Here is a 19,611-nt window from a genome sequence, read left to right as displayed (position 1 = left end):
CCGGACGGGCATTCCGACGCGACAATGAACGCCACCGACATTGGCCGATACGGGACGCTCTCTCTGCTGCGCCGTCTGCCCGTTGAATTTATTGTAACGTCCTACCCCATCGACGACGAGGAACTCACTATCGGACGCGACCAGTCTTGCTCTCTCCGCTTGTATTACCCCGCTGTCTCCGCCTTGCATGCTAAGATCACCTTCGTGGACCGCAAGGCGTTTCTTGTAGTTCTCGGTACGAACGGACTTCTGCTGGACGATGACCCTCTATTCCCCGCCGCAGCGAACGCGCCCGGACCCACGACCGTGCCGTTGCAGAACAACTCTGTCATCGACATCCACAAGAAACGTTTCCGCTTTAGCTACCCTCCAAAACACCTTCGCCCTGCTCTTATTAACACACCCTCGCGAGCCACTCCCGCGCGTCGGCCCTTGCGCCTTTCTATGATCGCGAGCGCGCACGTCTTTACCCCTGGGCCAAGTCCTAACCCTGAGGAGAACTTACGCGTGCTGCAAACCCCGCTCCGCACGCCGTTTGCGCGCGAGCTCGAGGAGATTGTGCTCGTACAGAGTGACACGCCTCGCGTCGTGGAAGAGGATAAGGACCTGGTCATCCTCGACGAAGTCGAACCGGAGCCGGAGCCCGTCCTCCCCCTTCCTCTCCCCTCCGCTCAACAAGTCCTTCAAACACCTGTTCGGCGGCGACCACGCCCTTCGCTACACCGTGCGGTACTGATTCGGTCGGCACAGCGCGTGGCTATTCAGCGCGAGATGCAGATGGAGGAAGAGCACGAGGTCGAGGAGGTTGAAGAGACTATCGCGGCGATTGCTGAAGGAGAAGAGGACGATGACGATGTGCAGGAGATACCGCCGCCGGACGGACAGAAGCAAGTTACGGGGTGGCGGAAGAGCCTCGACTTGGTCAAGGGCAGCCTTGGCTGGGCTTTCCGAGGGCTCTCTGTAGAGGTATGCTCCCTTTCAGCCTCACAATTACATATATCTGACCGGTGACAGCCGAAGGAGGAAGAGGAAGAGACAGACTTGAATCAAGCCGAAGACGACGACGATCAGTACACAGAAGAGTACCACGAAGGGATGGACGACATCCAAAGTGACGAGGACGAGGACGAAGGGAACTATGACGAAGACGTACACGAAGATGATGAGTTTGATGATGACCACGATGAACAGCACAACGAGTCAAATGAGCCTCCGCGCCCTCTTGGTCACTTCATGACACCGCAGCTCCCCAGGACCATGTCTGTCAGGGAGGCGCGCATGTCTCTGGGCGGCCACGGGGCCGACACCGGGCCCCGCCGTGTTCGTGTCGTCGCACCATGGAAAGTGAGCGAGATTGAAGTGCCGAACCCCGTGAAAGAGGAAGAAAGCAGTGTCCCCTCATCCAGCACACTCGCCCCACCGTCCACCCCTCGCTCGCCAACCAAGCGAGAGAAGCTCAGTGAAGAAGAACGCGAGGTACGTATTATTCGCCTTTGTATATTTACGAAGTCTCATGCTCCAGCGTAAACAGGCTATCCGCGCACGCCGACGCTCGGCGCTCGCGACCCCCGACAACTTCTTCAAGGGGCAAACGCCCGGCTCGCGCCGCACGCTTTTCCCGTCTCTTGCGCCGCTCCCTTCACCAAGCTTCGCGCAGCCCAACGAGCCTCCGGCTGCAGCGTCGGAGTCTAAGTCGGCTGCTGGCAATGAAGAGACATCATCGTCCTCTGTCAAAGCTGAGGACGACGAGAAGGAGGACACGACCGTGCTCCTCGCACGCATGCAGCAGATGGTCGACGGCATGAAGCAGCGCCAGAGCCTCGGCCGCCAAAGCTTGAACGTCAGCCCGCGCAAGCGCGAGGGCGGGTTCTCGCTCCTCGCGCCCGGCCATGCTACGGCGCACGCGCCCTCGCGCATCCTTATCGAGGAGGACGAAACCGACCTCGAGGCGGAGGATATGGAGGGCGATAGCGCTGCCTCCAACAGCGCTCCTGCGCCGGCTCAACAGACACCTAGGATGGCGGACCTCCGGCACGTGTTTGGGCGAGCGCACGCCCAGGCGAGTTCCCCTGCCCTCACTGGCATGCGCGACATGTTCCGCGTACAACCCGTGGGCCCGACGGAGACCCCGCGGATGGAGGGTGTCAAGGAGATGCTGAGCACGCCGACGACGCAGCGTCCTGCTTCCCCTGAACGCCGCTCGTCTCGGGAGGAGCCTCCTGCAGAGGCGCCGCAATCTGAAGTGCCGGAAGAAGTGGAGGAACCTATTGAATCTCTTCCCGCGCGGGGCACACGAGGACGGAAGGCCCCTGGTACGAGCAGGATCGCACGACGTACGCCCGCTGCGGCCGCACAGTCGGCTCCTGCGAAGAGCACTCGCGCTTCCTCGCAAGTGCCGGAGGAGTCCGTGCCAACGGAGGATGCCGGCGCTGAGACTGGTCGTGCGGTGCGCCGTACAAGGGCGCGCACCGCTGATGGCGAGGTTGGGCAGGTATGTATGGAGCATTCTGGACACGTTTTACGGATAACTGATTGTGGACTACAGATTCCTCGAGCAACCCGAGGCAAGGCTGCGGAGAAGAAGCCTGCTACGCCCGAGCCTCAGGAGGATGAGGAGGACAGGGATCAGCCACCTACTACCGCAGCGCGCGCGACGCGCCGTGGCCGCCAGACGACCGACTCATCTACGTCGTCGCACACCGACGACACCGCCGACGTCAAGCCCGCCCGTAAGACGCGCGCGAAGACGCCTACTACCACCACAAAGGCCGGCCCCGCCCGCCGTGGCACACGCGCGAAACCCATTGAGGTCCCCGAGGAGGACAACGAGGACGACCCACTGGACTCGCTGCCGCGCGCTGGCACGCCTGCGGAGGAGGAGCCGTCAGCACCCGCTGCTGCCCGTGTACGTCGTGGGACACGCAGCAAGATTCCGGTGGGCGCGGTAAAACAGGAGGACGTCGAGCCGTCTTTGCCCTCCGAGGGACAAGATGCGGGGCCTGCAACCGGGGCGCGGGCTACACGCGCACGGCGTACGCCTGTACCACGGCATGCTACGCCCTCGACTACGGGTACGGCTGGGCGCAGTGGCACGCGGACGCGGGGCGCGGCTGCTGCTGCGACTCCTACTGCAGGCGGGGAGGCTGCTATTCCCGAAGACAAAGAGAACACCCCAGAGGCTGGTGAGGACGACGAGGAATCGAAAGCTCCGGCGGCGCGAGTGCGTGCGGCGGGCAAGGGCGCGCGAAAGGCGGCGGCGTCCAGCGTGAAAGAGGTAGAGGAGGAGGCGCAACCGGTGCCGAAGACGCGTGCCACGAGGGCGAGGGCTGGGCGAGCGTGAGGCTATGCGGGGTTTGATCTATGCTTTCGTTGTGTACTTGTATATGTACGTATGGATACCCGCGACGCTGGAATGAGACGGTACCGGGGCATGCGTCCGCAGTGAACTTGAGCTTCATGGCGGTATTTCTTCTCTGAGGAGGTGGAGACGCTCGCGGAGGTCAGTCCGTCACCGCATTAATGGGGTAGTGGTAACCTGGGTCGTTGCCATCGACCCGCCGGGGGTTCGATTCCCCCTTAATGCATTTTGCCCAGCTGATCGAAGGCCGGGCGGCTTCCGACTGGCACGGACTCGGAAGGAGCGTGTCACTCTTCTCTCTACTCCCTCATCATGTATTGCTCACTCATGGTCTGAATTTCGTCTCCGGATTGTCCAAACTGCAAACGGGTTGTTTCTGTTTGATTCGAGGGAAGTATCCTCTGGTCTCGCTCAGCAATGCGCCAGCCGTCATGCGCTGAGATCAGCCGTCTCCCAAAACTTACGGAGGGCATTAGGTCGATTAATGTGCGTATACACCGTCGTCATGCCTCTTGCAGTGCTCACAGCACGCCCTGAACAGTTCAGACGTACCACTCCAGGCAGCATCTACCGCGTCGTCCACGCGCACAAACCGCTTCCGCAGAACTTCGCCGTCGACCCCACCCACCCTGCGCTTGGCTACCGCAACCCAGAATTTCTGCGCGCATTCCCATGGCGTTGTTACCCGGGATTCAAGCTGCGTGCGCTACCACACGGCGTACTCGAAAAGCCCACGACGCCCTTCCCGAGCCCGCCGTATAAACTCAGCAGGGGCGACGGCGGGGGACGGAGCGTGAACATGTCGCTGCTCGATGTCGCCCCGCGGGACGTTGGGGGACATGTAGTGCGCCAGGACATACTGCGGAAGATCAAGACTGTCGTCTCGCTCATTGTTACGCGCGGTGCCGATGTGGAGGGACCGAAGGGCAAAGAGAAGGTCGTGTTCAGAGGAGCAGCCGCCCCGGATGCGTGGATCATGCCTAGTGAGTAGCCTGTGTTCGCTGCGCGCCCCCATTTTCTCCTGTATACTCTGTTGTAGTAAGACTCACGCGTAGATGCTGGTAGACTGGGTGTACATCATCCACCCATATGATCAAGTGTACAACATGCCCTATACACGACTCATCCCCAGCCTCCGCGACGCTCTCGAGATGATAGCAGCCACCGGAACGCGACTCGAGATGCAGTGGGCGAAGATGAAGCAGGTAGCCGTGAGGGCACCACGTTCCCAGAAGCTGCCCCCTCTGCGCTCCGAAAGGCTCCCCCCGCCACGCTCCGAGAGGCTCCCTCCACCGGGCTCTGACAGGCTCCCTCCGCCGCACATTGAGAAGCTTCCCCAGCTACGCTCTGAGAGGGACCCTCTGCCACGCTCCCCGCTACGCTCCGAGAAACCTCCCTTACCACGTCCGCCCAAACCTCCTCCGTCCAAACCTCCCCCGGAGCCTACGAAGAAGGAGAAGGCGGTCCAGCTATCGTTTACGCAGGCCCTCCAGCGACTCTCGCGCCCCGTTTCTGCGTCCTCGCAATCGCAACAGGATGAGAGCTCCGAGGGACCGTCTAATCCGCCAGGCCCGCAGAAACCAAGCACTTTGGGCAGCATTTTGGACCGGCACTTGAAGAGCGGCCTCACGGTATGTCTAGTCTCAGCCGCTCATCCAAACCCTTTGAGAACAGTGCTGACATAGACTCTGGGGCTTGCAGGATTCTCCGTGGGGGAGCCCTCTCGAAGGGCCGTATATTGCTGTCCGGGAGCCTGACTCCAATCCGCCGGACGCCATGCCCCGTCGAGGCGGATCGAAGGAACCATAGGTCGACGTGCGAACTATCCGCTATGCGTTCGACGCATTCTCCTAAACCTCGCCGCCATTGTGCCCTACAAGGCATCCAGGTCAACCTGCTTGCTTGCCCTCACAACGGGCTCTGCTACGAGGAGCACAGACGGCCAAATCGCATTGCAGTACATATAGCATATTGCAATCGGGAGTCGCCGAGAGGGAACTTAGAGGCCCTACCGAGGAGGAGGGAGCAGTACTTAGGAAGGACGATGTAGCGTCGACACACCGTCTTTGGAACGGTACACTCTAGTCATGCCTACTATATCCTGTCTCATTTATGCTCTCGGGAATGTATCTCAGATGCTGTAGGTAACGAGACCAAAGCTCTATCCCATACTGCAAGCTTCAAGGAGGTATTACTATGTCAAGCGGATCGACGTGCGGTAGCAAACCTGAATCGGGATGTTACCTTCAACCAGTTAAATATTGGCCGACTAGCTCAGTTGGTTAGAGCGTGGTGCTAATAACGCCAAGGTCGTCGGTTCGATCCCGGCGTTGGCCACTTTTTTCTCTGTGTGCTCCGTCCAGAAAGATGAGAGCTGATCAAACTCGACATTTACTCCGAACCACCACGTCCGACGTTCCCTCATTGCGTATCATCTAGAGCGGAATATTCACTTCCTTTTTGTAAAGTCCGTCAGTTCAAGGCTGTCATCACTGCCGTGCAGATTTCCCCAAGTTCTAGGCCACAACGCAACGGCTCGATTCAAAATCTATCTCCATATGTCGGCATAATCTCATCAACTAACCTCATCGTCGGCGAGTATCTGTCTTATGGAATGAATACATATAGGATGAAGGGACTCCAGACCTCGAAGTTCTCGAACAACCGGAAAGACGTCATTTAAAGAGTACGTCGGTAACTAGAAGTCGCCGGCCTGAACCAATGATGCATGCAAAACATAGCTCCGAACCGATCTGGCCTTGCAAAAACAACACAGGCTGACACCTGCCATGCTTAAACTTTCAGAAAGCGTCCGCGATGTTGCGCGAGCGTCGAAGCCGTCGCCGGCAGATTGCAAAGACGGTTGACGAGGTTGACGACGAGGACCGCTCGCGGTCGTTCCTTGCATGCGGGTACCCCTCGGCCGAGGCGCAACCGTGATTACGACCGCGCCACAAGACCGCGAAGGTTTACCGGACCCGGTTGTAACCCCGCGGCTCTCGGTCTCGACTCTCGCACAACTTAACCCTCGTCCTTGCGGTCACCCCTTAGCCTGCAACCGTCGTCTCTCTGCCACCATGACGCTCTTTCAGTCGCCCATCCCTTACGTGGAGCCCCGCGATGACCTTACCATCCCTCAGTTCGTATTCAGCGAGACGTTTGAGCACCCGACTAAGTCGGCGGATGTCGGCAAGTTTCCGTGCATGATCGAGGAGGAGACGGGCCGGAAGGTGTATCTCTCGGAAGTACGCGTCTCATTGTGCAGCTGTGAAGTGACATTCGTTTGCTGAGTCGTATGTAGCTTCAATATCGAACAGACGCGTTGGCGAGGGCCTTCAGCGCTCTTTGGAACATTGGTGCGTTATGCCCAGCACCACTGCCCGTGGCTGCATTGCTCACGAGTCGAACTCTCGCTAGGTGATGGGGACATTGGTTTGTGACCCACGGCGTTCATTAAACGCTAATGTTTTGTGCTCACCGTCTGTCTTCGTAGTTTCCCTTTATATTCCAAACCATGTCGGTACGTAATAATGCACCCTGTACGGTAATGATTGATACTCATTCATACCCAGACTACCCCACGTTGACGTGGGCAACGCAGAAAATCGGCGGCATTGTGGCGTACGTCGCACGCTGATAGAATTGTGCACTGAACTTCCGACTAACCTCACCCAGGGCACTGAGCGCTTCGTTGACTTCTGAAGAACTCGGTGGGCGAATCGTTCTTTATAACAGGAGCTACGCTGACCGTACCTTACAGCCTACCAACTAACTGTCGCTAAGCCTTCTTTCCTAGTCGCATACGTCGAGAACCTGCCCGCTGCCATCGAAGCCGCGAACGCCGTCAAGCTGCCGCACTCGCGCATTATCGTGCTCGACGGACACAAGGCGCCCAAGAAGCTTGCCCTCAAGACCGTCGAAGACCTCGTCAATGACAAGACGCTTCCCCCATATGTCGAGTACAAGTTCACGAAGCCCGGGCAGGCCCGCGAGAAAATTGCGTTCCTGTGCTTCTCGTCCGGGACAACCGGGAAGCCGAAGGTGCGTGCGAGAAACGCCTCGTCACGGTCCTGTCCTAGGCCGAGTCCTGAGCTAAGTTCTACTTGTGGGCGTCCAGGCGGTGGCCATCTCGCACTACAATGTGATAAGCGACTTGATCCAGTTCGCAACCCTTGCTGGTCAAGGGCAAAATCACGCGCCTCCGGAAGAGCGGCGGTTTCGTCCAGGAGATGTGGTTTCTGGAGGTGGGCTATCTTACTATGTATTATTCTTCAAAGGCTGATATTATTATAGTTCTGCCTTTCAGTCGTGAGTTAAGATCATTCCCTGTTGTTGTACGACAGCAGGCTCATGGTCATGGAAGATATCTATGGGTTGGTGGTCAACGTGAGTCCCCCGCTACGTCCCTGTCAAAATATTTTTCACTAAGGCTCTGCCACAGTTGCACGCCATGTTCTACGTCTCCGTGCGTATGATACACTGCCACGTTAAAATATGCCATATATTGACATAGGCTCGCCGTAGATGACCGTCGTCGTGTCTGCAAAGTTCAACTACGAACGATTCCTCGAGAACATCGATACCTACGGCATCACACACTTGCTGTACGTGTATTTTATCACCTCCGCCTATGCCCAGGCTAACCTTCAGACAGTATTGTCCCCCCACAAGCGCTTCTCCTTGTGAAGGTAAGCTACGCCGCCGATTTTTACAACGCAGTTGTGCTCATTATCTATACAGCACCCTGCTACCAAGAAGTACAATCTCTCTACACTGCGTGTGATCGTCGCGGCCGCCGCACCCGTGTCTGCAGAGCTCACCACGCAGCTCGTAGAGGCGTTCCCCAAGCTACACATCGGCCAGGGCTACGGTCAGTACTTCAAAAAGACTTGTGCTGCACGTGTACTCACACACGATGTATTCAGGCATGACGGAGACTACCGCAGCGGTCACGGTTGTACGTCTCATGTCGTCGGATTTGTGGACGTAGGCATACTTACAGTACATTTTCAGTATCCTATCACGCAGAAGGTCGGCACGCTCGGAAGCGCGGGGCAGCTCGTTCCTGGCATCACCGCAAAGGTCGTCAAGCCGGACGGCTCCCTCGCGGGCGTCGGGGAGCCGGGCGAGCTGCTGCTCAAAGGCCCACAGATCGCGCTGGGTTACTACCACAACGAGCAAGCGTGAGTTGCCACCACTGTCAGTCGTTGTTTGGCGGTCCTGACGAGTCCGACAGCACAAACGAAACTTTCATCGATGGGTCAGTCGGTCCTATGTCCATTTGTCTTTAGCGTATTTTGTTGATCTTTTCGCCAGCTGGTTGAAGACCGGTGACGAAGTGCTCTTCGCCGAGAACGGCGACATGTTTGTCACGGACCGTATCAAGGTTCGCCGCACCCGTTTCCATCTAGCCTCCGGCATACCCTGACCCGTACCTCCGCACTACGCCAGGAACTCATTAAGGTGAAAGGCAACCAGGTCGCCCCTTCGGAGCTAGAGGGCCATCTGCTCGACCACCCAGACGTCGCGGACGTCGCGGTGATCGGCATCCCCGACGACTTCGCGGGGGAGGCGCCGCTCGCGTACGTCGTCCTCAAGCCCGCCGTCGCTGCAGAGGTCGCGAAGACGCCCGGGCTCGTGGAGGAGGTCAAGGATCGCTTGCAAAAGGTATGCGCGATGCACTACACCGCCTGGCTTGGAGAGAGACGCTGACAAGGATCCTGCGCTAGCACGTCTCCGCGACGAAGTCAAAGTACAAGTGGCTCACGGGCGGCGTTATCTTCATCGAGGCAATTCCGAAGAGCCCCAGCGGGAAGATCCTCCGGCGGGTGCTGCGCGACCAGAGCAAGGCCTTGCGCGCGCAGGCGCAGAAACCGTCTGCGAAGCTCTGAACGCCTCCCCCTTTGCCTGCAATCTTCGGGAGCAATGTGGCACCGTTACCGCATGAGATGTTAGCTTGGCCGGAGGCTACTTAGGATATACTATACCATAGAGCCACAAGGTATATGCACGTTGGCTAATATATAGTTTTGGGAATAGATAGGCTGGCTTGGAGCACTAAGCAGTGACCAAGGTACTAGTGTCACGAATGGGAAATGCGGGGTAAGTATACACGGAGGAAGTTGTGTCTGTCAGCCGCGAAGGCCAAAGGACGAAGCGCGTCATGCGTCAGAGAGAAAAATGTAGGTTTTTTGACGATATATTTGACCGCAGATTGTCACTTCACGAACCTGCTGGAGCCCGACTCATGGCGATGAGAGGAGTCGAGAGAGGGCAGCGGCGAGCGGCTTAGGCTGCTATTAGCAGCCCGGGACTTAGCGCCCACGGCTCACCGGCAAGAATGTCGCACGTCGCATGAGGCACAGAATTGAGTCGGATGCTGCTAGCTTTCGACCATCATGTCATCCTCCTCTGCTTCCACACACACTTTGGACAGTGCCTGTCATCGCGCGTTGAGATGTGCGGACATACTAGACCAGGTTCTGCAGGAAATCATCTCATGGGATGTCGCCCTCGGGCGCCGGTCTCTACTCAACCTCGCACTCACATGTCGTGCATTTCTTCATCCTGCGACTGCCACTCTTTGGAGCGATCTACAAGGGCTATGGCCTCTGTTTCGAATCCTTGTAGACGTCCCAAAGGATAGCCTGTCGACTTCTCCTGAGTGGGGCCAGTACGCACTCCACCCTTTTTCCGTGAGTTACTAGTACCCAAGTGTCAAAATTCTGAAGAGGCTCTGATTGCTGGGGCTGACATGTCTCATAATCCATATCTTGCAGATCCAGGAAGCTGATCTACCTGGCACACAATCCGACACCTGGGGGAGGTTTCTACAATACGCCGATTCTGTCCGTGGACTCCGCCTACTTGTCCATACGAAGACCTCCCAAAAGGATCCCTTAAGAGACCTCATCACCCTGCTCCTCAAGCGTTGTCATGGACGCTCCTTCCTGTCGTCACTAAGGGAACTCAATCTAAGGCTCGGTGGTGTCTTGGATTCAGCGCACATGTTTATTCTGTCTTCACTGGCCTCCCCCACCGTCACCACACTAGAGATACTACTTACCCCTACTCATTATGGGGCCGAGCAGGATTCACGCGATCTCCTTCACGGTAGATTAGCTGAAACCGTTTCTAAGGCCTTTCCAGGTATCTGCTCGCTGAAAATATCATCCACGGGCGAAACGATTGAAGATCCTCTGAGGACGGTCGCCGACCTCATTCCCCTCAAACACCTTCGCCATCTCACACTGAACTGGCACTATGCCTCTCACGGTGGGTCATCGTATCTACAAGCGCTATTATCCTCGCTTCCTCAGCTTGAACACTTGGACGCCTACTTTAGCAGGTCTGCAACGACACCGCTGCCTGCGCCACAACGTGTTGTGGCCCCTCGACTCCGCCATCTCGTCTGTCGTGGTGGCTGGGAGGTCGTTGCGGATCTGCCATCCACCATCTCGTGCCCATCCCTGGAAGAGCTCCATATAGCCCTACGACCCGCCAAAGGTTCTGCATCTCACGTCACGCTCTGTGCGTGCGTGCAGGCGATCTCCGACGCGCCCTTTGCCCCATACCTTCGCAGGCTGTCTATCCACGCCCCCGCCAGCGGTTCGTTCGTAGTGAGACAGCTGCCCCCTGCACAGCGCCGAACGCTCGCGGACATCCTGCATCCCCTTTCGGCGCTCGAGCACTTGGAGGACGTCTCGTTCACCATGGAGTTATATCGTCGCTTCCGATGCCTCACGCCCGACATATCGGACGGCGACATGCGCGCCGTCGCCGTCGCGCTCCGGCGCGTGCAGCGCATCGCGCTGCTGCTCGAGAGACCCGTGCCCCTCGAGTCTCCGCCTACTCTGCGCTCGCTGGTCCACTTCGCGACGCTTTGCCCGCAACTCGTGAGCCTGTCCTTGTCGCAGGTGGATCTCAACTCCGCCATCCCGAGCGCGCTCCCCGGCGAGGGGCCCGTGCAGTGCGACGCCCTGCGGATACTGCATCTGGGGGACTCTAGTCCGGCGACGGAACCAAAACGGCTTGCCGCGTGTTTACACCGCCTGTTCCCGCACCTGGATGTTGCTGCGTGCGTTTTCGCCGACGACATTGCGAAAAGCGCTGTCGTGCAAGACGAGATAGGCCTCCTACAACGGGACCCGGAGGCTCGGAAAAACGAGTAGCAGACGGCAACGAAACCCGAGACACAAGCTGCCGCATATCCTCTGGTATGTAATGAAACTGTGGTCAAGTAAGTATGTTCGTTCACTTCCCTCTTCAGGCACTCGGACTTGTACATACTTACTAGGTTGATCAGGCGCCCAATCGCATACAACGTAGTAAACATCTTTGTCTGTTGTTGTGCTCGCTATCACCAGGACATGTGCATCGTTGGGACTCCTCCACCACTGTGCCCATGGACTACATCTACAGCAACGCCACTCTAGATCATGCTGCTACCTCGTACCCTCCACCCTCCGAGTCTAGTCCAGAGACAAGTAGTGCCTGTCATCGCGCTCTGCGGTGCACCGAAATCTTGGATCAAGTCTTGCAGGAATTCTACTCATGGACGCTTCCCGAGAGGTATCGCGCATCCCACCATGTTGCGCTTGTGTGTCATGCGTTCTTTCACTCCGCGGCCGCGGTAACATGGCACGACATTCCTAGCCTGGAACCTCTCTACTCCCTCCTTGTGGCTGGAGCCATACAACCCGGCGATACTGTCAGTGTGAGTGCATCGATATCGGTCCTTTGTCTTGTTGACTGGGATGTACGATGTGCTGACACTACGTCGGTACATGTACAGTTCAATCCCCCGCAGGCAGCATGGACGCGCTTCCTTCGCTATACATCCCTCATCCGTATAGTGCGCAAACTGGAACTCCGGGAACTTGATAGCGACCGTTTTCGCGTCTTGGTCAAATGCAATGGTGGACGCACAATCCTGCCGTCTGTTCGTGCGCTTTCCATCGGTGGTCGGACGTCGGACGTGGGTCCAACACGCGCACCCTTTTCTACTCTGGCTTTGATTGCCTCCCCCGTCGTGTCTATTCTAAATACAGCTATTAACATCGACATCCCTCTCTCCGACCTTTTCAGGCTCAGCGGCGCCGTAGCGGAGGCATTCCCATCCCTGGAAAGGGCTACTCTTCCCCTCTCCGCCCTCCTACAATCACGCAAGACTATACCAGTTTTCATCGCCGGCCTCGTCGCATTGCCGCGATTGAAGACTCTCGAGCTGACTGTCTCCGAGATCTTGAATTCCTTTCAACTCGAAGCGACCTTGGTAGATAGGCTCATCTGCGCGCTTCCTCGGCTCGAACATTTGCATATCGGAAATCCCTCAGTCCACAGTATCCCACTCCGACTGGATCCATGGCGAGGAGCCACCGCATACCCCCTGGCGCCGAGGCTTCGCCATCTCGTCTACTCCGGCACATGGGACGCAGTCGCCAGTTTGCCCTCTGCGTTGACGTGCCCTTGTCTGGAGGAGCTGCGCTTCTCGATGAGACAGCGCTTCTCGCCTGACCACGCCCAAGACTGCGTGACAGTGCTCTCCGGGTGCGTGCGGGACATCGCAGAAGCGCGTTTCGCCCCGCATCTGCGCACGCTGAGCGTAAACGCGCGGTACAGCGTGTCTGGCGGTATCGAGAGCTCGGTACTCCCGCCTATGGCAGACCTGCTCGGCCCCCTCTTTGCGCTGGAGCGCTTGGAAACGCTGTGCTTCAAGCTGCACGGCCGGCCATTCCCCTCCCTACCTGCGGAGTACTCCGCGGACGACGACATGCACGCCGTGGCGGCGGGTCTCCCCCGTATACACTACCTGGAGCTGCGACACCACCGTCACGTATCGGGCCCGCTTTCTTTCGCGACGCTGCACTCGCTGGTCCATTTTGCGACGCTCTGTCCGCACCTGGTCAGCCTGGATTTGGCTGTCCTCACGGATGGCGACATTCCCTCGTATACGCTGCCTAAGCCCCGGCACCCTGGGGACAGCACCGTGCGGCGGCTGGTGCTGGCTCCCGGCGTGGCGGCTGAAGTCGGGCGATGTCTCTCCCTGAGCGAAGCGCATTCGCTGGCCGCGTTTCTGCACCATCTCTTTCCCAGATTGGATATCCCGGAGTGTTCCTTTAGGAACTTCTATGAGGATGGCGTGGTGCGAGACAGATTGTACGTGTTGAGGTCGAGCGAAGCTTGTATCAGGACTCGCCTAACCATAGGGAGAACATAACGGGCGTTACGCCTCGAAGGACGGAATGACGATAACCACTTGTGCGGAGGTTTGCCGATGGGGTAGCGGTCTGCCGTACTAGATCATGCCTCGACGGTTAATTACTGGATGATGCACAAGAGAGGCAATTTTGATATTTCCACCCGACCAGGAGAGGTACTCGCGCGTGCTCGTAACTGGGCGCGAGCTTTGAGTTTGCCAGACAAAGGTTGGCCGTATCAATTGCGTGTCGCAGTCGAGCCATTGCGCTTCGCGAAGACATACTGGGGTCTGCCATAGGGCCAAGCCCTCTCAGGCGATAAACGGTGTTCGAAGACAAAAAAAGAACAGACGAATGTTGCTTCTGCTTGGACAAGGGTGGCATTACAGTGCACGCGTCTCTTGGGCAGCCATCTACTCGATCGCTCACACCGCCTGGCAACCTCTTAAGACCACACAGCACATGCTACAAGCATCTGCGAGAGTAACCGTCGACCCCATGATACGTGCAGGGTTCTGATAGACCAAGAAGGTCCAACCTCTTGCTCAGCGATGCGCCCACATCGCACGCCTAATCCCAGCCCGAGCAAAACACGTTCGTCCGCCTTATCATGCCCTAGCGGTTCGTTGGCCGCCACCGTTGGGGTACCTTCTGCGGCCCCTTGCGCAATCCGTAAGACGCTCGCCGGATCCTGGAAGCAATGCATTCGCGGGCTTTGGGTGCGGGGTCGAGGCAGTCCGGCCTCGCGGCTAGCTCACAACTGTTCCGTCTGGAAGGACGCGCTGCCTCTTCCGTGCGCGAGCTCTCCCATGCCGGGCTCCCACGTTTGTGGTTCCCCTCGAGCCTGCGCCTTCGCAGCTGCGCCGTCATCTGCGCTCACGAGCTGGGAGGTCGCCGTCGCCCGAACGAGGTGCGCTGCACACGACCGCAAACGCGACACACGGTCGCCCGCACCATCTGTAGCTGATATCGGCCGCGACACCGCCCCTCTGCTGATGTGTGATACAACACCGCCGAAGCGTCCTGCGGAACCGCGGGGGCGCCGACGGACGCTCGAAGAACGGGGCTGGTGCGACGACTCTGCCTTCCCGTTCGGGCCTGACGGGAGGGGGCGCCACACGTGCATGGGCGCGGGCCAATCAGGGCGCGCGGGGATGGTCGTGCGACGCGCACGTTGCTGGGCAGCGCGAGCGCACACGACCATTTGTCGGCCAGGGGGCGTCCGCAGGGGCAGATCGCCCACGGACGCGCTGGCTTCGCTCGCAGGGGGCGCTATATATGCATACACATGTCTCGCGAGGCCGCCCGAGCGACTGTCGTGTGCCCCCCACTGCCCCCCGCCCCGCCCGACGCGAACCACCGATGTCTGCAACGAAGGACGCGCCGACTGCCTACGCTGCGAGCTGCAACCCGCCGCGCCGCGCTAAGCGGCACCACGCGGGCTCGGTCACCGAGCTGGACCGGCCGGGTGCCCTCCAGGGTCTCGCGTCGTCCGCCGATAAACCCCAACAACGTCGCGCGCCGCGGCCGCCTATCCTCCCCAAGCAGCCTCAGGTTGTTGACAAGGAGTATCACATCCCGCCGTCGCCCGCGTCGGACTCGGGCTCTGAGGAGGACGAGTACGACCCGGACAGGGAGTCCACCAGCGTTCCGAAACGACGCGGGCGCAAGCCTGGCACTATGTCCCGCACTGCGCGCGAATCGCTCCGGAAGCTGAACCACTCGAAGATAGAGAAGGCACGACGCACCAAGATCAACGAGACGCTCGCAACGCTGAGCACCCTTGTAAATGACCGCGGCAGCGTCGTTCCAGCTGGGCCTGGCCAGAGCGAGGACCCGAAGGAGGACGACGGAAAGGGGAAGAAGGGGAAGGGGAAGACGGAGGAGAAGGAGTTCAAGCTCGATGTGCTTGTGAAGGCGGTAGAGTACATGGAGGACCTCATTTCGCGCGTGAAGGCGCTCGAGGGCACGATGTGCGCGCAGTGCCGTCCCACGGAACGTCCGTCTTCACTCCCCGCGTCCCCACCCGCGACGAAGCGCAAGCACGTCGAGGATGCGATGGACGTCGTAGACCCAGCGAACTCCCCCAGGCCGAAACGCCCTCATCATCGCCAGGACGAGGACGAGTCGTACGGCGGGGACGACGAGCACGGGCTCGGCAACGGCGCCGAGGAGGAGCAGCCTTCGCCTGTGCCCTTCAACGTCCAAAAGGCCACCTCGAGGTCGCCCGGCTTCAACACCCCCTCCCCCCGTCTTCCGCCCATCGCGTCGTGGCTCCCCCACCCCTACGTCGACCCAAGCAGTCTGATGTCCGGGTCGCCCTCCGCTGGTCCGGTACGGTCCCCAACGAACGTACAGCTCCCCTCCCCACCTGCGTCCGGCCGATTCCGGCCCACGGCAACGCTCGCCAGCATGCCCTCGCTGACGCTGCCGGGCCCAGCACACCCCATGGTGACTGTGCCTCAGGGCCCGAATGCGCCGATGCCGCCACGACACGGGCGCAAGTCGGTGTCCATGTCGCCGTCGGTGTCGCCGTGGACGCCGGAGGACGAGACCGCTGCGTCGCTTTTGCTCCAGATGAGCTCGAAGACGAGCTCTGTGTCGAGCTCGCGAAGCCCACCCGCATATACGGGGCCGCTAGGCGTCCTGTCGCCTAAAGAGATGATGGGGAGCGGGAGAGAACGCCTGGTCCCGAGGGCGGTGGAGGCCGTCACTCCGGGCTCGCTGTTGGGGATGCGGGACTGAGTATAAGCATATGGGCTGGATCGAGGTTCGGAACGTTTATATCCTTTTTTCTCCTTCTTCTTCTCTTGCACGGTTTGGGCATGTGTATTGTGCATTGTGCGTTGCGCGAAGAGAGGCTTGCTTCGGTGGATTCCTGTAACTTTATAAAATTAGACGTTCATACCTGGCGCTGTACGCTATGTAGGTCTGAGGTGTAAGATAGAGAAGCTGTTGTAACGTAGTACGCATGTCAATGATTTTAGAGGTGAATGCAGATTTTCTCACCACGGTGGGTTCATATGCCCCTGGATGCGTGAGTCGACTCGCACTAGAAATCACCCTTTCGTCGAAGTCTATGGATATAGCACTAAGCCAGGTTTATTTCTACCATGCAGGCTAATGCATGATGCTTGATAAACTGGTGGAAGTATGTGAGTTGTGCGCGCTGTGGACGGTGGCTCGGAGGAGAGTTGCATGGGCGCCTCTTTGCATTGAATGGCATTGGGCTTGCGCGACATCGATCATCTCGCCCGCGAGTCTCCGCCGCTCCGAGTCCCTCTCCGCCATGTCCGCCCTCACCCTCACCGTCTCGACATCGACCGCGACCACCAACACAGAACAGCAGCACGAGATCCGTCGGCATGCACGGTATTGGCTCGAGGACGGCTCGCTCGTCGTGCGCGCCCAGGATGACTTCTACAAGGTGCACCGCACGCTACTGCACCGGCACTCGAAGGTGCTTGCCGCGCTTGGGCCCTCTCCAACCGACGACGGACACACAGTCGATGGACTAGTTGTCGTACACATCCCGGACGCATTAGAGGTGAGGAGCGCGGACTTTGAGGCCCTCCTCGAGCACCTCTATCACGATGCGTGAGTCTTACAAATCGGCCGCCTGCAGCGCCCCGCCCGCTCACGCTCAAGACGTGCTCGCGCAGGCCAATAGACGACACCGCGCCGTTCACACGCGTCGCTTCTGTGCTGCGCGCGTCGGCGAAGGAGCAGCTGGACTTTCCTGCGATACATGCTCTGGCGCGGACGCGGCTCGAGGGGATGTTCCCGGCGGATCCGGAGTCCGCGCCGTTTGCCATGGAGCACGCAGAGGAAGCCCTTACGCTCGCGGTCAAGCACGACATACCCTCGGTGAGTAGTCGTCGCACGCTGAGATGTTCTAAGCACCGCTAACGCACCGCAGATCCGCAAAGCGTTGTACTATAGCATTGCAACGCACTCGCACGACCACGGCGCGGACGACCCCAACGCACCTGCCCCGCGCCTGCCGCTATCCCCCGAATTGTCCGCGCGGTGCGACGCGCTGCTCGATAACCTCATCGCGCACTTCACCCCGATCCTCTTTACCGTCGCGACCGCGGGGCACATGGCGTGCACGGACGTGTTCGCGGAGAAGTGGATGCCGCTCGTGATCCAGCGCGCGCTGGACGAGAACGGACTTTGTCGGCCGCTGGAGACGTTGGAGGAGATCATCGCGATCGACTGGGCGGCAGAGGGACTATGCGAAGAGTGTGTGCGGGATAAGAGGGAGGAGTGGAGGGGCGAGCAGAAGGATGTCTGGGCACGTATGGATGGGTGGTTAAGTTGAAGAGAGTGCTGAAGCAGTCAATTAAATCATGTTGTAGCATTACTTACAGTCATTCTAGAGGACCGCGTGTATGTGCGCAGTAAATCTGGAAAGAACACGGTATTAACTCCGTCTTTGGGGGAATGAGCGTCAGAATGGGCGCTGGAGACCGTGGAGGAGTATTATCCCCCGCGACCAGTAGTTTGAACGTTTTCTGAAGTTTATAACTCTGTGAGACATACTTCCCTACAGTTTGATACGATCGCGAAGCATTTCGAACCTCTGAAGGGTGTACGACCGCGACGCGCCGATGAGAAAGGTCGGGGGCAACGACCCGCGCTGCGCCCCCAGGATGATCGCGACGCGTTGACGCCGGGGACGTGTCGCTGCATTAGGGTGCGCGCTTGCACGTGTCTCCCCAAAGCACTTTCACCCTCTCCCCACCATGTTCGCGGACGAGCTCAAGACCCTCCGGAGGCTAGGAGTTCGCCATGTGCGTTGTCTGTGTCTGCGATGCGTCGAAAGAGACACTAAACGCGTTGGTGGGACGTCTAGGTGTTGCTGCAGATCCTCAACTTTGTCTCCGTCCTCGCCTCCGGACTCATGATCTGGAAGGGCTTGGGTCTCATCACGAACACGGAGTCTCCTATCGTTGTTGTGCTCAGGTGCGCTGTGATTTTGGATTGGACGAATGGATGCGCAGGATCTGGGGTGCTAACCGTAGTGTGCTGCCAGTGGCTCTATGGAACCGGCGTTCTATCGTGGCGACCTCCTCTTCCTCACAAACCCCACCGACCAGCTATATAAGACCGGCGATATCACTGTGTACAAGATTCCGGGCGCTGATATCCCCATCGTCCACCGAGTGTTGGAGACGCACGATTGGACCCCGGCGGGAAAGAAGGAGTGCGTGCTTTCGCAACGATCGTGCTGTGCCTCTGCGTGGATCCGTTCTCAACTCACCTGGATGTATAGTGCTGTCGCAGCGAGTCCGCTAGCACAAAGGCAGCGACTGCTGACCAAGGGTGACAACAACCACATAGACGACATCGAGCTCTACCAGGGTTTGGAGTGGTTAGAACGGAAGCACATCGTCGGCAAAGTCAGGGGGTAAGCACTCTTCCTCCTGCATGTCCGTTCGACGCGGAGACTTGACGTACGTATGTTGCGCAGATTCCTACCATACGCTGGCTATGTGACTATTGCCATGGTGCGTACCTTTTAACTCAGCCACGATCATATACTGACGGTAATTGCCGGGTCCCAGAACGATTTCCCGCAGCTGAAGTACGCCCTGCTGGGTGGCCTCGGGCTTTTGGCACTTGTTCAGAGGGAGTAAGGGCAACTCTCAGCTATCTTGTACTTTAGATCGTATCTTATCCTCTCGCGCATTCTGATGGCATTTCTCCGACGACCGAATCTGAAGGCAATTTCACAGAAAGCCACGTTCTGGTCGGAGGCGAGAGGATGCTCTACTTTACCGGCTCTAAAAGTGTGGGAGGCCGCCGAATCCTTCTCCACTAATGCGGAATCGGTTCCGGCTTCCCGCCACTCAACGTTCAGTATGTGGCTTCGAGGACGATCCACCGGACGTGCTGCGCACACGCTCGGACACATTTTCGCTCGCCCGTGCGAGCCAGTGCACAAACTCGGATCCTGCACACAAGTCTCGCCTCACCTCGATGCCTCTGCGTACATGTATGCGCATGCATACACTTGCAGCGTTCAGTTTGCCGTCCTTGGCGGCGACC

General features: G+C 58.7%; 6 protein-coding genes and 2 non-coding genes across 8 annotated transcripts; all 8 read left to right on the top strand.

Moving 5' to 3' along the window:
* Nucleotides 1–24: 24 nt before the first annotated feature.
* TRAVEDRAFT_66925 (uncharacterized protein) lies at nucleotides 25–5,529 on the top strand (the record flags this gene model as incomplete). Its single annotated transcript, XM_008045501.1, has 8 exons — nucleotides 25–966; nucleotides 1,015–1,476; nucleotides 1,532–2,491; nucleotides 2,546–3,308; nucleotides 3,774–3,844; nucleotides 3,900–4,341; nucleotides 4,424–4,989; nucleotides 5,060–5,529. The coding sequence occupies 8 exons, from the start codon at nucleotides 25–27 to the stop codon at nucleotides 5,165–5,167; spliced, it is 4,314 nt and encodes a 1,437-aa protein (XP_008043692.1). The 3' UTR covers nucleotides 5,168–5,529.
* TRAVEDRAFT_t212 lies at nucleotides 3,514–3,584 on the top strand. Its single transcript has one exon. It is a non-coding gene; the product is annotated as a tRNA-Gly (tRNA).
* Nucleotides 5,530–5,621: 92 nt separating the features above from the next.
* TRAVEDRAFT_t213 lies at nucleotides 5,622–5,695 on the top strand. The gene has a single exon. It is a non-coding gene; the product is annotated as a tRNA-Ile (tRNA).
* A 712-nt stretch (nucleotides 5,696–6,407) lies between these two features.
* TRAVEDRAFT_174009 (phenylacetyl-CoA ligase) lies at nucleotides 6,408–9,390 on the top strand. Its single transcript, XM_008045500.1, has 20 exons — nucleotides 6,408–6,603; nucleotides 6,660–6,714; nucleotides 6,776–6,790; nucleotides 6,852–6,878; nucleotides 6,931–6,979; nucleotides 7,034–7,068; nucleotides 7,119–7,399; nucleotides 7,476–7,602; nucleotides 7,652–7,666; nucleotides 7,722–7,744; nucleotides 7,800–7,823; nucleotides 7,883–7,962; nucleotides 8,013–8,046; nucleotides 8,099–8,228; nucleotides 8,284–8,315; nucleotides 8,372–8,541; nucleotides 8,595–8,618; nucleotides 8,675–8,744; nucleotides 8,810–9,025; nucleotides 9,088–9,390. Exons 1-20 carry the CDS (start codon nucleotides 6,436–6,438, stop codon nucleotides 9,247–9,249), a joined length of 1,737 nt encoding a protein of 578 aa, XP_008043691.1. The 5' UTR covers nucleotides 6,408–6,435; the 3' UTR covers nucleotides 9,250–9,390.
* Nucleotides 9,391–11,070: 1,680 nt separating this feature from the next.
* On the top strand, nucleotides 11,071–13,770 carry TRAVEDRAFT_23690 (uncharacterized protein; the record flags this gene model as incomplete). Its single annotated transcript, XM_008045130.1, has 7 exons — nucleotides 11,071–11,253; nucleotides 11,275–11,435; nucleotides 11,480–11,574; nucleotides 11,725–12,074; nucleotides 12,153–12,303; nucleotides 12,409–13,516; nucleotides 13,698–13,770. 7 exons carry the CDS (start codon nucleotides 11,071–11,073, stop codon nucleotides 13,768–13,770), a joined length of 2,121 nt encoding a protein of 706 aa, XP_008043321.1.
* A 1,133-nt stretch (nucleotides 13,771–14,903) lies between these two features.
* TRAVEDRAFT_174006 (uncharacterized protein) lies at nucleotides 14,904–16,561 on the top strand. Its single transcript, XM_008045499.1, has one exon. It carries the CDS (start codon nucleotides 14,920–14,922, stop codon nucleotides 16,300–16,302), a length of 1,383 nt encoding a protein of 460 aa, XP_008043690.1. The 5' UTR covers nucleotides 14,904–14,919; the 3' UTR covers nucleotides 16,303–16,561.
* Nucleotides 16,562–16,834: 273 nt separating this feature from the next.
* Nucleotides 16,835–17,975, top strand: TRAVEDRAFT_154698 (uncharacterized protein). The gene is made up of 3 exons (XM_008045498.1): nucleotides 16,835–17,154; nucleotides 17,220–17,424; nucleotides 17,477–17,975. Exons 1-3 carry the CDS (start codon nucleotides 16,847–16,849, stop codon nucleotides 17,879–17,881), a joined length of 918 nt encoding a protein of 305 aa, XP_008043689.1. The 5' UTR covers nucleotides 16,835–16,846; the 3' UTR covers nucleotides 17,882–17,975.
* A 324-nt stretch (nucleotides 17,976–18,299) lies between these two features.
* On the top strand, nucleotides 18,300–19,273 carry TRAVEDRAFT_174001 (signal peptidase complex catalytic subunit SEC11). Its single transcript, XM_008045497.1, has 6 exons — nucleotides 18,300–18,353; nucleotides 18,416–18,525; nucleotides 18,596–18,766; nucleotides 18,836–18,970; nucleotides 19,034–19,070; nucleotides 19,128–19,273. Exons 1-6 carry the CDS (start codon nucleotides 18,306–18,308, stop codon nucleotides 19,197–19,199), a joined length of 573 nt encoding a protein of 190 aa, XP_008043688.1. The 5' UTR covers nucleotides 18,300–18,305; the 3' UTR covers nucleotides 19,200–19,273.
* Nucleotides 19,274–19,611: the final 338 nt, after the last annotated feature.

This window comes from Trametes versicolor, assembly GCF_000271585.1.
Source record: "Trametes versicolor FP-101664 SS1 unplaced genomic scaffold TRAVEscaffold_12, whole genome shotgun sequence".
In the NCBI taxonomy this organism is placed as follows: domain Eukaryota; kingdom Fungi; phylum Basidiomycota; class Agaricomycetes; order Polyporales; family Polyporaceae; genus Trametes; species Trametes versicolor.
Note: the sequence above shows the minus strand (reverse complement) of the source record. Positions and strands in the feature narration are given on the sequence as shown.

Bases quoted from the DNA above. Each gene is read 5' to 3' on its own strand.
- TRAVEDRAFT_174009 (XM_008045500.1), top strand. From the start codon at position 6,436: ATGACGCTCTTTCAGTCGCCCATCCCTTACGTGGAGCCCCGCGATGAC. The intron at 6,980-7,033 runs GTACGTCGCACG...AACCTCACCCAG, and splicing joins AAAATCGGCGGCATTGTGGC to GGCACTGAGCGCTTCGTTGA. The intron at 7,963-8,012 runs GTACGTGTATTT...ACCTTCAGACAG, and splicing joins TACGGCATCACACACTTGCT to TATTGTCCCCCCACAAGCGC.
- TRAVEDRAFT_174006 (XM_008045499.1), top strand. From the start codon at position 14,920: ATGTCTGCAACGAAGGACGCGCCGACTGCCTACGCTGCGAGCTGCAAC.
- TRAVEDRAFT_154698 (XM_008045498.1), top strand. From the start codon at position 16,847: ATGTCCGCCCTCACCCTCACCGTCTCGACATCGACCGCGACCACCAAC. The intron at 17,155-17,219 runs GTGAGTCTTACA...GTGCTCGCGCAG, and splicing joins GAGCACCTCTATCACGATGC to GCCAATAGACGACACCGCGC. The intron at 17,425-17,476 runs GTGAGTAGTCGT...AACGCACCGCAG, and splicing joins TCAAGCACGACATACCCTCG to ATCCGCAAAGCGTTGTACTA.
- TRAVEDRAFT_174001 (XM_008045497.1), top strand. From the start codon at position 18,306: ATGTTCGCGGACGAGCTCAAGACCCTCCGGAGGCTAGGAGTTCGCCAT. The intron at 18,526-18,595 runs GTGCGCTGTGAT...GTGTGCTGCCAG, and splicing joins CCTATCGTTGTTGTGCTCAG to TGGCTCTATGGAACCGGCGT. The intron at 18,767-18,835 runs GTGCGTGCTTTC...CTGGATGTATAG, and splicing joins ACCCCGGCGGGAAAGAAGGA to TGCTGTCGCAGCGAGTCCGC.